We start from the raw sequence: 14,946 nt of genomic DNA, 5'->3' as shown, positions 1-14,946 counted from the left end.
TCATCTACCTGCACTCAGACCATAACCCTCCAATCCCCTCCTATCCATATACCTATCCAATTTACTCTTAAATAATAAAATCGAGCCAGCCTCCACCACTTCCACCGGAAGTCCATTCCATACAGCCACAACCCTCTGAGTAAAGAAGTTCCCCCTCATGTTACCCCTAAACCTTTGTCCCTCAATTCTGAAGCTATGTCCCCTTGTTGGAATCTTCCCCACTCTCAAAGGGAAAAGCCTACCCACGTCAACTCTGTCCGTCCCTCTCAAAATTTTAAAAACCTCTATCAAGTCCCCCCTCAACCTTCTACGCTCCAAAGAATAAAGACCCAACCTGTTCAACCTCTCTCTATAGCCTAAGTGCTGAAACCCAGGCAACATTCTAGTAAATCTCCTCTGTACCCTCTCCATTTTGTCGACATCCTTCCTATAATTTGGCGACCAGAACTGCACACCATACTCCAGATTCGGCCTCACCAATGCCCTGTACAATTTCAACATTACATCCCAACTTCTATACTCGATGCTCTGATTTATAAAGGCAAGCATACCAAACGCCTTCTTCACCACCCTATCCACATGAGATTCCACCTTCAGGGAACAATGCACAGTTATTCCCAGATCCCTCTGTTCCACTGCATTCCTCAATTCCCTACCATTTACCCTGTACGTCCTATTTTGATTTGTCCTACCAAAATGCAGCACCTCACACTTATCAGCATTAAACTCCATCTGCCATCTTTCAGCCCACCCTTCCAAAAGGCCCAAGTCTCTCTGTAGACTTTGAAAATCTACCTCACTATCAACTATTCCACCTATCTTAGTATCATCTGCATATTTACTAATCCAATTTGCCACACCATCATCCAGATCATTAATGTAAATGACAAACAACAGTGGACCCAACACAGATCCTTGGGGCACTCCACTAGACACTGGCCTCCAACCTGACATACAATTGTCAACCGTTACCCTCTGGTATCTCCCATTCAGCCATTGTTGAATCCATCTTGCAACCTCACTATTAATACCCAACGATTTAACCTTCTTAATCAACCTTCCATGTGGAACCTTGTCAAATGCCTTACTGAAGTCCATATAGACAACATCCACAGCCTTGCACTTATCAATTTCCCTGGTAACCTCTTCAAAAAATTCAAGAAGATTAGTCAAACATGACCTTCCAGGCACAAATCCATGTTGACTGTTTCTAATCAGGCCTTGATTATCCAAATAATTATATATATTGTCCCTAAGTATCTTTTCCATTAATTTTCCCACCACAGACGTCAAACTAATAGGTCTATAATTGCTAGGTTTACTTTTAGAACCTTTTTTAAACAACGGCACAACATGCGCAATATACCTGGGAGTGAACAGGAGAGAAAGGGCATGGCAGTGGGAGAAATGGGTGCACATCCAGGTGGGGCACAGGGAAGAGAGAAGAAAATAAAGGGGGGGGGGGTGACATTGTACCTTAGTTACCTCAAATTGGAGAATTCACTGTTCATACTGTAGTATAAGAAAATAACTGCAGATGCTGGTACAAAGCGAAGGTATTTATTCACAAAGTGCTGGAGTAACTCAGCAGGTCGGGCAGCATCTCGGGAGAGAAGGAATGGGTGACGTTTCGGGTCGAGACCCTTCTTCAGACCCGAAACGTCACCCATTCCTTCTCTCCCGAGATGCTGCCCGACCTGCTGAGTTACTCCAGCACTTTGTGAATAAATTACTGTTCATACTGTTGGGTTGTAAGCAAACTATTCATTTTGGAAGCACTTCAATTTGCCATATGTTATATATTGTTAAACATACCACAACTCTGACCAAAAACAGAACTTCATCTCAGCCACAGTTTTCCCAGTCAATTTCTTGGATTCTTTTTTTTAAAAACTCACCTTCAGAGTTTCAGCACATAAAACGTATTCATGCAAGGTAGGAAGCAAATCCTCTGAGAGACCTGTAGTCAGTCCTTCAGTGGCCTTGCAACAGCTGTCAATGGAACTAGCTACTCCTGTCATAGGTTCAGCCAGCTCCTTTTCAGATATAGACCACAGAGTATAAACTGGACTATATTCCTTCATCGCAAGTGAATATTCTTTATGTCCCAAGAAAATTAGAAAACAATCTTCAGTTCAGTCTTACATTTCATCAGACATGATTATCACACTGAATTAAATATGCATAACCAAAACTATATGGGACAGATGCCCATCAGGAACAGGCAATTAACTAATAATTCACTCTGATGCTGCTATAAAATAAATTTTATAGCTAAACATGCAAGTTTAGAAGTTGAATAGGAATATCTTTTGCCCTCTTTCTCAGCAAGGCTTAAAACTCAGTCAACATTCCATAAGACAATTAACATTTCATTAAGATCATTTTTACCTCTAAATTCATGATGGTATAATTTTAATTTGGTGAAAATGGTTTAAAATAAAATGATTATGAAAACAGCTACTTTTCAGATAGTGGAAGATGTAATAGAATAATGAGATGGATAGTTGAACAATATTTGAATATACAGGCCAACGTTATTCTCAGATTTGTGAAATACAATGACCAAGATGCGGGACTTATGATTTTTAATATATTAGGGACAAGATGTTTGACATACATTAAATCAATGGTTTTGTGTGAAATGTCTAGAATTTGACATATTGGTTTGTTCTTAAATTGAAAAATTGCATCTCAAGCATAGACTGTCTCAGTGCACACAACAATTATAAACCAATTTCAAACCCACGATTTTGAATTTTACAAGAAATCTGACCTTCAAAATTAAATTAAATTGCAAAATATCAAAGAGTCCAATAAACACATTTGTGGATGTTGTTAGACTGCAGTAGTGCAAGACAAATGCACTGACTTCAGAAAAACATCAAATTCAGAAATGAGAGGGGAATAAAATGTAATGCAAGTTTAAAAAAAAAACACTGCTGGAATTTTAAAACTGTGACTCTGTTTAACGAGGATCTAAACGCACATCAGGAGGGCAAAGAGGCACGAGATGCTCAGATGGGAGGCCAGCCGGTAGTGCCATGGGATAGTTTGGTCTAAAGGAATCAAAGGCATGTATGCATATTTCAGCAGTGTTTGAAGTGAAATGCGGGTGATGCAAGCAATGCTATTAAGTGAAAGCAGGCAGCCAGTGTTGGCATGAATGTAATGGATGTATGGTCTAGAGCTCACCTCAGTCAAATGGACAACAGATGGTTGGCTTCAATTTCAGATGGTTGCCAAGGGAAAGGATGAAGTCAGTGGAAACAGGTGATGCTGGGGGTTGAAGATAAGACCGAAGAATTTTCTGGGAGCAACAAATGTCAATTCAATCATGTATGCGGGACTGTTATTTTAATAACTTCCACAAATTTTATGAACAGCAGCAATGGGCAAAAGTGACATGGTCTTATGCAAGCATCCAACTTAGGAAATGCTGAAAGACCATTTGGACTACTCATGTTAAATTGGAACACACGTGTAAAAAATCTGTCGCTAGTCATCTTACTCTAAGAAAAACACACTTTCCAGCAATCAATCACATAAGTTTCCATATCCAAATGTCTTTCACTGGGGAGAGTACACTGGCACAGTGAACAGAACTGCTGCCTCACAGCTCCAGTGGCTTGGGCTCAATCCTGTCTACCAATGTTGTGTAGAGTTTGCAAGTTCTCTGTGTGCCTATTTCCTCCATGTGCACTCCTTTGTTCCTCACATCCAAAAGATGTGCTGGTTGGTAGCTTAATTGGCCACTGTAAAGTGCCTCTCATACACAAGAATGGAGGAATTTAAGGGGATTTATTCGGATTGTGAGGGAGGGGGGAGAGTGAGGGAGGAGCAGTAGGCAGAGAGAGAGAATTATATTATTATAGATCTTCCCAGGGTTATGACAGGGTTCGTTCCTGAGGACAGTTCATAATCCATACAGATTGCAAATCGGAGATGTGGCCTCTTGGGAATATATTTAAATTAAAACACAGGCCAACCAATGGCAACGTGTAGTTAAATCAGGCTGTTTAACTTAACCATTCTGATTTATCTGCAAAACATAATCTTGAACAGAGTTCACACATGGCAGAAGATGTCTACAGCCCAGCGCAGCCAGCAAATCCACCCGGTCTCCCAAACACTCATTTGTATGCACACAAGTTGTGTGTTCTTAGCCCAACGGTGGCATCTAGGTTATAGAGGTGTTTGATGACTCACAAGGACCTGTTGGTCCACATCTATCTGCTGTATGACAATTATCTGATTTATGTACATGCATCCTTTTTAGTTGGTATTTGGGTATAATAGGCATCATCAAACCAAATCTCACAACTAGCCTTTTGGACAGAGATACAGGTTTTCAGATGCAAGGAAAAAAAGAGGGATAGAGGGAAAGCAATCTAGAGCTTAGATCACTGATAGCAAAAAGGAATCTCCTGCAAATATGGCACATCTAAAACTTGGGTATCTCAAGAACAAAATTATGAATGATAACATGTTCTAGAAAATTGTTTCTGAAGAAGATTCCAGAAATAAGTTACAAAGCCATGAAGAAATGTAAAAATAAAAATGAGTATTCAAAATTCAAACACTGCTGGAATTTTAAAACGGTGACTCTGTTTAATGAGGATCTAAACACATCAGGAAGGCAAAAAGGCACGAGATGCTCAGATGGGAGGCCAGCCGGTAGTGCCATGGGATAGTTTGGTTTAAAGGAATTAAAGGCATGTATGCATATTTCAGCAGTGTTTGAAGTGAAATGCGGGTGATGCAAGCAATGTTATTAAGTGAAAACAGGCAGCCAGTGTTGGCATGAGTGTAATGGATGTATGGTCTAGAGCTCACCTCAGTCAAATGGACAACAGATGGTTGGCTTCAACTTCAGATGGTTGCCAATGGAAAGGATGAAGTCAGTGGAAACAGGTGATGCTGGGGGTTGAAGATAAGACCGAAGAATTTTCTGGGAGCCACAAATGTCAATTCAATCATGTATGCGGGACTGGATGAGGTAAACTATTTTAATAACTTCCACAAATTTTATGAACAGCAGCAATGGGCAAAAGTGACATGGTCTTATGCAAGCATCCAACTTAGGAAATGCTGAAAGACCATTTGGACTACTCATGTTAAATTGGAACACACGTGTAAAAAATCTGTTGCTATCGTGGTCAATGCAAGTAGTCACTTGTTACTGATAAGAAAGAAGTGTTAGCAAGGAAACTTGGGTTAAAAGAGTACCCAAATTTAAGCTCCGGTAAAAGAGCAAAAGGTTGCAATTACTAACCTTTAAATTCTTTAAAAATTCTTTGGCTGATTCTCTCCAACGTTCCCATTTTTTGACGGAACATGTCCACATGTTCATTCATTACATTGAATTCATCAGGTCTATTCTTAACACTCTTAACTGAGCTGGCAACAGCCCGCATTGTTTCTTCCATTTTACTGAGGAATGTCGAACCAATTTTCTTGTGAGAAGCCAGGTCCTGCATTAAAAATAAAACAAACATTACAACTGACTCGAAAGAAAGGAAATAATTAGATGCTGCATACATACAGGGACAGCAGGTGAAGCAATAGAAAAGTCAAGCCCCTAGACTGTGCAGTAGTTTTAAATATGGCCACGGCAATAGTAATGAGGAATTAAATGTTGTAAAGAGAATGATGAATGCCTAGATTACCTCGACATTACTTGGAAAATAATAGTTTGAAAAAATATCCAAAGGTCAAGGTACAATCTTCTCAGCAAACAAGCAGTCCTCAGTGAGGAGCCGATGCAATAAACTTTCCGAGTGATAGTGAGGCAGAACCAATTCCTGGGTCTGATGGGAATCGCTTCTTAAAAAAACCAACGTATAATTAATCAGGACTGTCATGATTTTCTGAACTATTGGAGCATTCATGATCAGCAGATTTTCAAGTTTTAATCGTAATTTTTCCACTATTTTCAAAAGATTGCTTGGTAGAGAAAGGAATGAATAGTGCAAGGTGCTGGAGGACCAAACTCTTGACTTTCTAAGTTGTGTTGTTGGATCACAACAAAACAAACATGAAAATCTGAGGGAGAGAGAGAGGGGGAGCTGGCACTTAAGCAGACCTCTCAACATTTGATTTTACAAATTCATAATTTTGATGTCCAAAATTCAGAATACTACATCAAAATTTGTAATATGGCTCATAATGCAACTTTTCAGCAAAATAAAGTATGCACACCAAATGCGCATACGTGTTGCGCTACATTCATGTGTGAAAAACGACTATTATTTCCAACAGTTTGTAGTTCGGACTACATGTATAATGCCAGGCCTACCATGAGTATATTCTGCTATTTATAGAAAGGCTATTGAACAGAAATAGTTTTTACAACACAAAGAAAAAATTGTTTTGTTTTTTCTATTTTGCTTTTTCCTTACACATCCCAATTCTCTTGGTATTGAATAAAAGAACAATGGTCATAAGTTATGAAGAAAGAGTTTCATTTCAAACTGCACATACCTAATTTCATTGAAGACATGCTTGCTCCACTGGTCTTCAACAGCAAATCACAAAGGTCTATGCCCCCCCCACCCCCACTCTCCCCCTCCCTTCCTCCCTTCCTCCACCCCCCCTCCACATCCCCTCTCAACATCAACGGGCCTCGCGCTACGCGTCGAGGCCAGGGGCGAGCGGCAAGGCATGGGTTTTGCGGGAAAATGTGAGGCAAAATCGGAATGGTGGAATTGAAATGAGAAAGCAGAAACTTTCCGCCAATTTTGGAAGGGTTGGGAGGTCTGCTTAAGAGAAATTATGAAACTCAAACAAATCTTGCAACAGACGAACACTTTTTGGAAATAATTGCATTTGACAAATAACAATACCAATATTGTTATCTGCCATTAAATTAACCATGCAGATGCCCTTAATTGCACTTTATCAATTTATAACTCTCCTTGTTAAATCTATCTCAATGAATAATTCTGTTGAAGCACACAGAACATTTCTCACTTTTGCTACTATAATGGGTAAATGTGAATAGTTTTTACTCATGCCTGAACAGTGAGAAATGTTTTGAAGTCCTCATTAAAAGACAATGTCGGATGGTCAGCAATTCTGTTCAAAAATTTATGCAGTTGCTTCCGGCGCATTTCTATGAAATCTTCATTTAATCGTTCCACCATCTCTCTCATTGAAAATTTCTCTGGTAACGGCTAAGTAGAAAGAGAAAATTAAAAATTGTTACATTAGCATCACACAGTACCCATCCACATTAAATGAGTACACCATGAGCTCTAGTTTAACACTTAATTTCACACGAATTGAACTACTTAAAATATTGAGCAACAAACCTTAGAGCTAAAAAGCACATTCTGTAAATGATTATAATTTATGGGAATGACTGCTATCTTAGTTATAAAAGTATTGGGCTATATTTCTACTGCAGAAATTTTTTAGAATTAGTAATTGAACAATGGATTTAATTAATTTTATTTTTAGTAATTTAAAATCAAATTTCAATTAGAATACTGAGAATCAGTCAAATCACAAATGAACGATGGCCACTTTCATCTATGACACTATGATTCAAACTCTATCCAGCAAATTTCACATCCTGAAAGTGAAGATAAAACAGGAAATGTTTCTTAAAATCTACCTGCTTTCCCTGCCCACAAATTATTTTGTTATAGCAATCATGACCATGAAATTAGCAAAATCCAAGAATAACCAAAGGGTTATGCTTGATTGAAAGGCATAAAGATTGTAGAATTATACTTTTCATTTATTAGGAACTATTATTTTGTGATGGATACCACCACAGCAAGGAGTGTGAATTACACACGACTCAAACAGTGACGCACCTAGAGCAGAAATAAAGTTCATGCTTCACACAATAAATTGACATGCTACGCACTCTTTCTAACAACAAACCTGCTGGCCATTTCCATTGATGACAACTGGGATATTAAGCTGGAAACAAATGATTTCTTTCCACTTCAGAATTCCTGCATGTTTTCAAGTATCACAAAAGATTTCAATGTCATGAAAAGAAAGATTTCAATGTCATGAAAACAAAGAAAATGCTCAAAAAAATACACACCTCCGATATAATGTAGAAGATGGAATAACTCAGAGGTTAGTTACTTTTATGGACCATGCTCCAAAATTTACAAATCCAATCAATAAATTCTATTCTCCAAAGTTTCAATTATTAGAGATCACAAAAGCTCAGTAGTCATTTTTCGTGATGGGACACTGTCATAATATTCCACAAAATTGGCTTATTTAATTGCTTATTTGCACTGCAGAAACATACAGCACTAATGGCCTGCTGCATTAATGCTGTGCTGCAGAAAAAATAACCATCAAGAGCATGTTAACAATGGAACATGCCATGCCACGTAACAGATAGAATCTAGATTGGGCTTAATGTTGAAGAGAAAATCCAAAACGTTGCTTGATCTTAGAAAATCAAAGAATCTGGTTTTTTGGGGAATTCACTGAAAGCTTGGTCAATTTGATGGGCCAATACTGATGACATGCAATGAACATCAGGCACTTCAACACTGTGGTCTCTCAAATGACCATCTTCAGGAAATCCAGGCACAAGGACAACAGTTTAAGTCTCAGATTTATTCACAAAATGCTGGAGTAACTCAGCAGGTCAGGCAGCATCTCGGGAGAGAAGGAATGGGTGACGTTTCGGGTCGAGACCCTTCTTCAGACTGATGTCAGGGGGGTGGGACAAAGGAAGGATATAGGTGGAGACAGGAAGATAGAGGGAGATCTGGGAAGGAGGAGGGGAAGGGAGGGACAGAGGAGCTATCTAAAGTTGGAGAAGTCGACGTTCATACCACCGGGCTGCAAACTGCCCAGGCGAAATATGAGGTGCTGCTCCTCCAACTTCCGGCGGGCCTCACTATGGCACTGGAGGAGGCCCATGACAGAAAGGTCAGACTGGGAATGGGAGGGGGAGTTAAAGTGCTCAGCCACCGGGAGATCAGTTTTGTTAATGCGGACCGAGCGCAGGTGTTCAGCGAAGTGATCGCCGAGCCTGCGCTTGGTTTCGCCGATGTAAATAAGTTGACATCTAGAGCAGCGGATGCAATAGATGAGGTTGGAGGGGGTGCAGGTGAACCTTTGTCTCACCTGGGAAGACTGTTTGGGTCCTTGGATGGAGTTGAGGGGGGAGGTAAAGGGACAGGTGTTGCATCTCGTGCGGTTGCAGGGGAAAGTGCCCGGGGTTGGGGTGGTTTGGGTAGGAAGGGACGAGTGGACCAGGGAGTTACGGAGGGAACGGTCTCTGCGGAATGCAGAGAGGGGAGGGGATGGGAAGATATGGCCAGTGGTGGGGTCCCGTTGTAGGTGACGGAAATGTTGGTGGATGATATGTTGGATCCGCTGGCTGGTGGGGTGGAAGGTGAGAACGAGGGGGATTCTGTCCTTGTTGCGAGTGGGGGGAGGGGGAGCAAGAGCGGAGCTGCGGGATGTAGAAGAGACCCTAGTGAGAGCCTCATCTATAATGGCGGAGGGGAAGCCCCGTTTTCTGAAGAACGAGGACATCTCGGAAGCCCTAGTGTGAAACACCTCATCCCGGGCGCAGATGCGGCGTAGACGGAGGAATTGGGAGTAGGGGATAGACTTTTTGCAGGGGACCGGGTGGGAAGAAGTGTAGTCCAGATAGCTGTGCGAGTCGGTGGGTTTATAGTAAATGTCCGTCACTAGTCTGTCTCCTGTGATGGAGATGGTGAGGTCCAGAAACGGGAGGGAGATGTCAGAGATAGTCCAGGTATATTTAAGGGCAGGATGGAAATTGGAGGTGAAGTGTATGAAGTCAGTGAGTTCTGCATGGGTGCAAGAGGTAGCACCAATGCAGTCGTCGATGTAGCGGAGGTAGAGTTCGGGGATGGGGCCAGTGTACGTCTGGAACAGGGATTGTTCGACATGCCCGACAAAGAGGCAAGCGTAGCTAGGGCCCATGCGAGTGCCCATAGCTACGCCTCTGGTTTGGAGGAAGTGGGAGGAGTCAAAGGAGAAGTTGTTGAGGGTAAGAACCAGCTTACAGAACCAGCTTATCTGAACAGTTTAAGTCTCAGATCCACTTGGAAAGAAATGCTCTGGGGAAACAAAGTGTTCCCATGCTTTGTATTTTTCCTATTCCTATCTTACTGTCCCCCAGTTACTCGCCTGGTTACATTAATTTATTGCATTTCACTCTTTCATCTTAGTTATTTATCTGCCGCTAGTAGTACCATTAATCATTTGGAATCATGCTATATTTGCTTACTCTCTCAATAACACTGAGTATCATGCTTGTACTTCATGCTTTTCTTCCTATAACTATTTCCTTGGCACCAGGGGAAACAGTATAAAATAAAGCAGCAATGGAAAGTAGTGGCACATGACAGATGTGCATCGAAACAAATTTCAAAACAAATGCAAGCTTTGCTTAAGATTGGCAAGCAAAACCGGGATCAAGTTATTGATTCTGTGAGATAGTTAGAAGGTAGGAAGCCAAATTAGTCACTCAAATTAGATGATACAGTTCACGTTTAAAATAATACAACAGAGGTCCTTACTGAACTTTCATGGTCATATGCCAAAGAATCTGTATACAGAACATGGTCTTCATTTTAAATGGCTGGATCACTCAGGTTTGACACCACAGATTTGGCTCCAGTTCATATCCATAACAAGCACTCCCACAGAAAATGTGGAAATGATCAAGGACCTGATTTAGGAAGCTACACTTAAACAATACCTGCTTGTTCTCATGTGCACACATACAGACCTTCAACTGGTATAAACTGAAAATAAGCCACAATATGTAAAAGATAAGATTTTAATATTAAAAATGAAATTCTTATGAAATGTCCTTGAAATTGTTTAAATATAGACATTTAAAATATTACACAAGATTTCTCAAAAACAATTCACTTACAGGAATAATAAACGTAGAATGAGCTGCTTCAAGTTGTGTTTTTAGCCAAAAGAAATCCTGATAACGTCTACGAACCTCATACTCACTGGAGTCAAATTCACTGCGTGTAGTCTACAAACAGCATTAAATAGTACAAAGAATATCAGTACAGTTCATCTTGAAGCAGAAAAATACAAACATTTTAGATTGTTAAAATATACTTATAATTCCATATAATATATCCCACATTTGCTTTTGTTTTAACTGTTGAACCTTTTGTGCAAGAGTATTAATGGACATATAGATTATGGCATTGCAATGATTATCAAAATGAAGAATACCCGAAGACCTGTGACGAATGAAGGAAAATGCTGATTTAGCTCTAGAACTGCAATGACATCTATACTGGATTCCATTTTGACCACACTATTCCCACACAAGTCATTGGGGCAAATAAGAATTAAATATGTGGATCAACCATGCCGAGAACCTCAAGAATGAGAAATAAGTATTACACTTTTGAGACCAGGTATTTATTCTGAGAATAAAGGTTGGAATTGAGATAAGAAATTTCTGAACTTAGAGCATGATGAATGCTTGATATTCTCTACTTTGGGCAGCTATGGAAACAGTGTTGTTGCATTCATTCAAAGCATTGATCAATTAATATCTGGGTGTTAAGGAAATCAAGAAATGTGTGGATATCTCTGCAGTGAAATATCAGCTAAGTTAGTGATGCAAACAGGACGATGAGGTCCTGCAAAATGAATATAGGAGGTTAGACAAAACGTTAAAAAGCAGAAGGTAATGTATTTTAAATACTTCCCAAAATTTGACCAGTGAAAAGCGAACACGCTATAATTCAAGAACCATGCACCAAGTGCTCAGTGACCACAAAAAAAACTACTGAACTGTGAAGTGGTTATCATTGTTCCCAGAGAACTGCCCAATCTGCTAAATACTTTGAGCAGTTTTGCTTTGTTTCAGATTTCCAACACCTGCATTGTTTTGTTTTCCATCTATTTAGATTTGGCATACTGTTCAAGGGAAAAAAAGGAAAAGGAAAAGAGGTCGCCCCAGGAACAGCTGGAGAAGAAGTGTCCAGGCAGAAATGTCTGGGAATGGGCTCAACTGGGGAGATCTCGAAAGAACCGCCAACAACCGAGTGAGGTGGAGGACATTTGTTAATGGCCTATGCTCCCTTGAGGAGCAAAGGGCTTAAGAAGAAGATACTACTCATCATGCTGTTTCCGCAACTAATGATCTGGTAAATCACCACATTTCTAATCTCTTCTATGCCCCGAGACCATTAAGTGTTGATTACGTCATTAAAATGCAGCTACACCTCATGTAACAAATTTTCCGGGATTTTGTTTTAGAAACAGTGAATTAGTTTGTAAATACCTCTTGTTCTCCTCAGATCACTGATTTCCACAAATCTCAATAAAGGTGACTGCAGCAGCACACTCTGCATAGATGACGGAAACCTTCAACAGCAACTGAATTTCTCCATTTACCCATAGAAACACAGAAAATAGGTGCAGGAGGAGGCCATTCGGCCCTTCGAGCCAGCACCGCCATTCATTGTGATCATGGCTGATCGTCCCCAATCAATAAACCGTGCCTGCCTTCTCCCCATATCCCTTGATTCCACTAGCCCCTGGAGCTCTATCTAACTCTCTCTTAAATCCATCCAGTGATTTGGCTTCCAATGCCCTCTGTGGCGAAAAAGTTTTTTCTCACCTCAGTTTTAAATGGCCTCCCCTTTATTCTAAGACTGTGGCCACTGGTTCTGGACTCGCCCAACATTGGGAACACTCTTCCTGCATCTAACTTGTCCAGTCCTTTTATAATTTTATATGTTTCTATAAGATCCCCTCTCATCCTTCTAAACTCCAGTGAATACAACCCTAGTCTTTTCAATCTTTCCTCATATGACAGTCCCGCCATGTGAGGGTCTACGCTACAAGTTGCTGTCAGATTCCCTCCATTACAAAAAGACAATAACCATACTATTATTCTAATTGGAAACTGCAGGTTTCTTATAATTCAGTGAAGAATATATTACGTTAACTGTTGTATAAGTAAAACGTAAGCTTTCAAAATCGTTAATCATGCTGAAAGCAGAGAGCAAAAGGGACATTTTCTGGTGCATAATTTCATTCAGACTTAATTTGAATAAATTTAGAGTTACTATTGTTTCAAATCTTTTCATAGTTAAGTGATTTGATTAATTTAAAATGCAAATTGATTAAGAGGGTATAAAGGAGAATTTTTATCTAAATTAACGTAAGCAATGATCAAATAAACAAATGTAAATTTCCCCAGTGTGGGACGAATAAAGGAATATATTATTATTATTATTATTATATCCAAGATATTTCACTTCACTAGAAGCAAAATTTGGAATAGGACTTTCAATTAGAAAATGCATAAAAGTAATGAAATTGCATCATATTGCAGTTTAATTAAACCATTTCTAATATAAAGATAAACCTAGATACATTAGTGTATTTAGCTGACTATTCTTAATCGAGTACAAAAAGTCAGTCCAGGTACACTGTGCAGAAGCCTCAGTTTTGTTAAATGAAGTTACATTTCAAAATTTCAAAAAAATGTAATGTTTTATATTAAATACCACTCCTTTTGATTTCAAATGCGTGTTTACAAAACACTGCTATAATATGAAATAAAATTCAATAGTTTAGTTAGTAAGGGTATTTTTCCTTAAACTAAAACTCATCTGATGAAATCATGTGGCCTAATTTTAGCACATCTTAACATAGTGGAGAGCCAGGAAATCTAAACAGAATAGCTCAATATTTTAAAGCTATTTTTAAGCAGACATTTGAACAGCTTCATTAAAAGAATAATAACCTATAGATTTTAAACATTCAGATTCTGGAAAGGCTGTGCTCTTAACTGGCCTATTATACTGGTGAATCGCATTCAAACATAGCGTCTTATGGACTAATTTAGGTGATAACAAAAGCATGAGAGAGATTTTGGGTGTAGCAATGTTAAAAGCCTGACTAAACATTTCTTGTAAAAATTGCCCAACAAAACAAAATTGTGAAAAATTAAAATCTGATAAAAAGCATCCACATTTGGTAGCAGTTGCACATTTAATTATAAAAACCATCATGGAACAATGAAACATGAATGAACTGAGCCATGGAACTGCTCTTTTGTCATTTTTTATCAGCTATCACCTGTCATTCACCACATTGCTCACTATGAACTTACTTGCAAATTCATTACTTTGGAACAAAATGCAAGCATAATTAAGTTGTCAGCTTACTGAATTCAATACAAGAACCACAAAACTGAGTAATTAGTTTATCTTTCACCTTTGTTAAAATTCTGTAAGAAAAATAGTTTTCCATTGCAGTGGCATGATGTTCTGGATCATCTACCGTGACAAAAAGATCTTTGTCTGGTTCATCGTCCAAAGTGTGTTGATTAGTCATGGAGGAAGGTGAAGTCGGCATGTTAGAACTGGCATCAGCAAAAGTACCATCCTGTGGAAAGACAATTCACAACAGTCACTTACCCTTCCTATTATATTTCGTAATACTTATCTTTTACTCATCATAATACTATGTATAGGAAGCTGTTGTACACAAACTGCATATTATATTACTACAACAATGACTACATTTCAAAAGTACTTCAACAGCCATGGAGTGTTTTGAGATATTTTAGAAAAAATGCAAGAGGAATTATAAATGCAAAAATATCACTCCAAGTAGTTACAAAAACCTTTTCCTCTTTCCCATCAAGGAAGAAACAAGAGTTTATTGTTACTTTTGTCACTAACAAGTTTAAAATAAATGTAATTTGGGAATATACAGAACTAATTAGAGTATATTAGTGCAGACTACATAAAAACCATGACATGGGAAAATCCTATTCAAGGATAGAAAACCAGTTTAAATCAGGTCTGCTGACATGGAAATAGGTTTAAACAGTACAAGTCAATCGAAAGATTTAAAAGAATAATTTTTCTAACACTGCGTTTTGTGGATTATAAAGTTTTCAGATTCCTGATTTGTTATATTACC

The 14,946-nt window shown here is 39.0% G+C and overlaps 1 protein-coding gene across 1 annotated transcript in view; it reads right to left on the bottom strand.

Moving 5' to 3' along the window:
- snx7 (sorting nexin 7) overlaps positions 1–14,946 on the bottom strand; it is a 40,373-nt gene that overhangs the window by 11,945 nt on the left and 13,482 nt on the right. Inside the window, 5 exon segments of the mRNA XM_078408286.1 lie at positions 1,899–2,098; positions 5,276–5,474; positions 7,017–7,175; positions 10,904–11,014; positions 14,233–14,403. Of these exon segments, the coding sequence (XP_078264412.1) occupies positions 1,899–2,098; positions 5,276–5,474; positions 7,017–7,175; positions 10,904–11,014; positions 14,233–14,403 (840 nt within the window).

This window comes from Rhinoraja longicauda, chromosome 11, assembly GCF_053455715.1.
Source record: "Rhinoraja longicauda isolate Sanriku21f chromosome 11, sRhiLon1.1, whole genome shotgun sequence".
Taxonomy (NCBI): domain Eukaryota; kingdom Metazoa; phylum Chordata; class Chondrichthyes; order Rajiformes; family Arhynchobatidae; genus Rhinoraja; species Rhinoraja longicauda.
The sequence above is the reverse complement of the archived record's forward strand: the minus strand, read 5'-3'. Positions and strand labels throughout refer to the sequence as shown.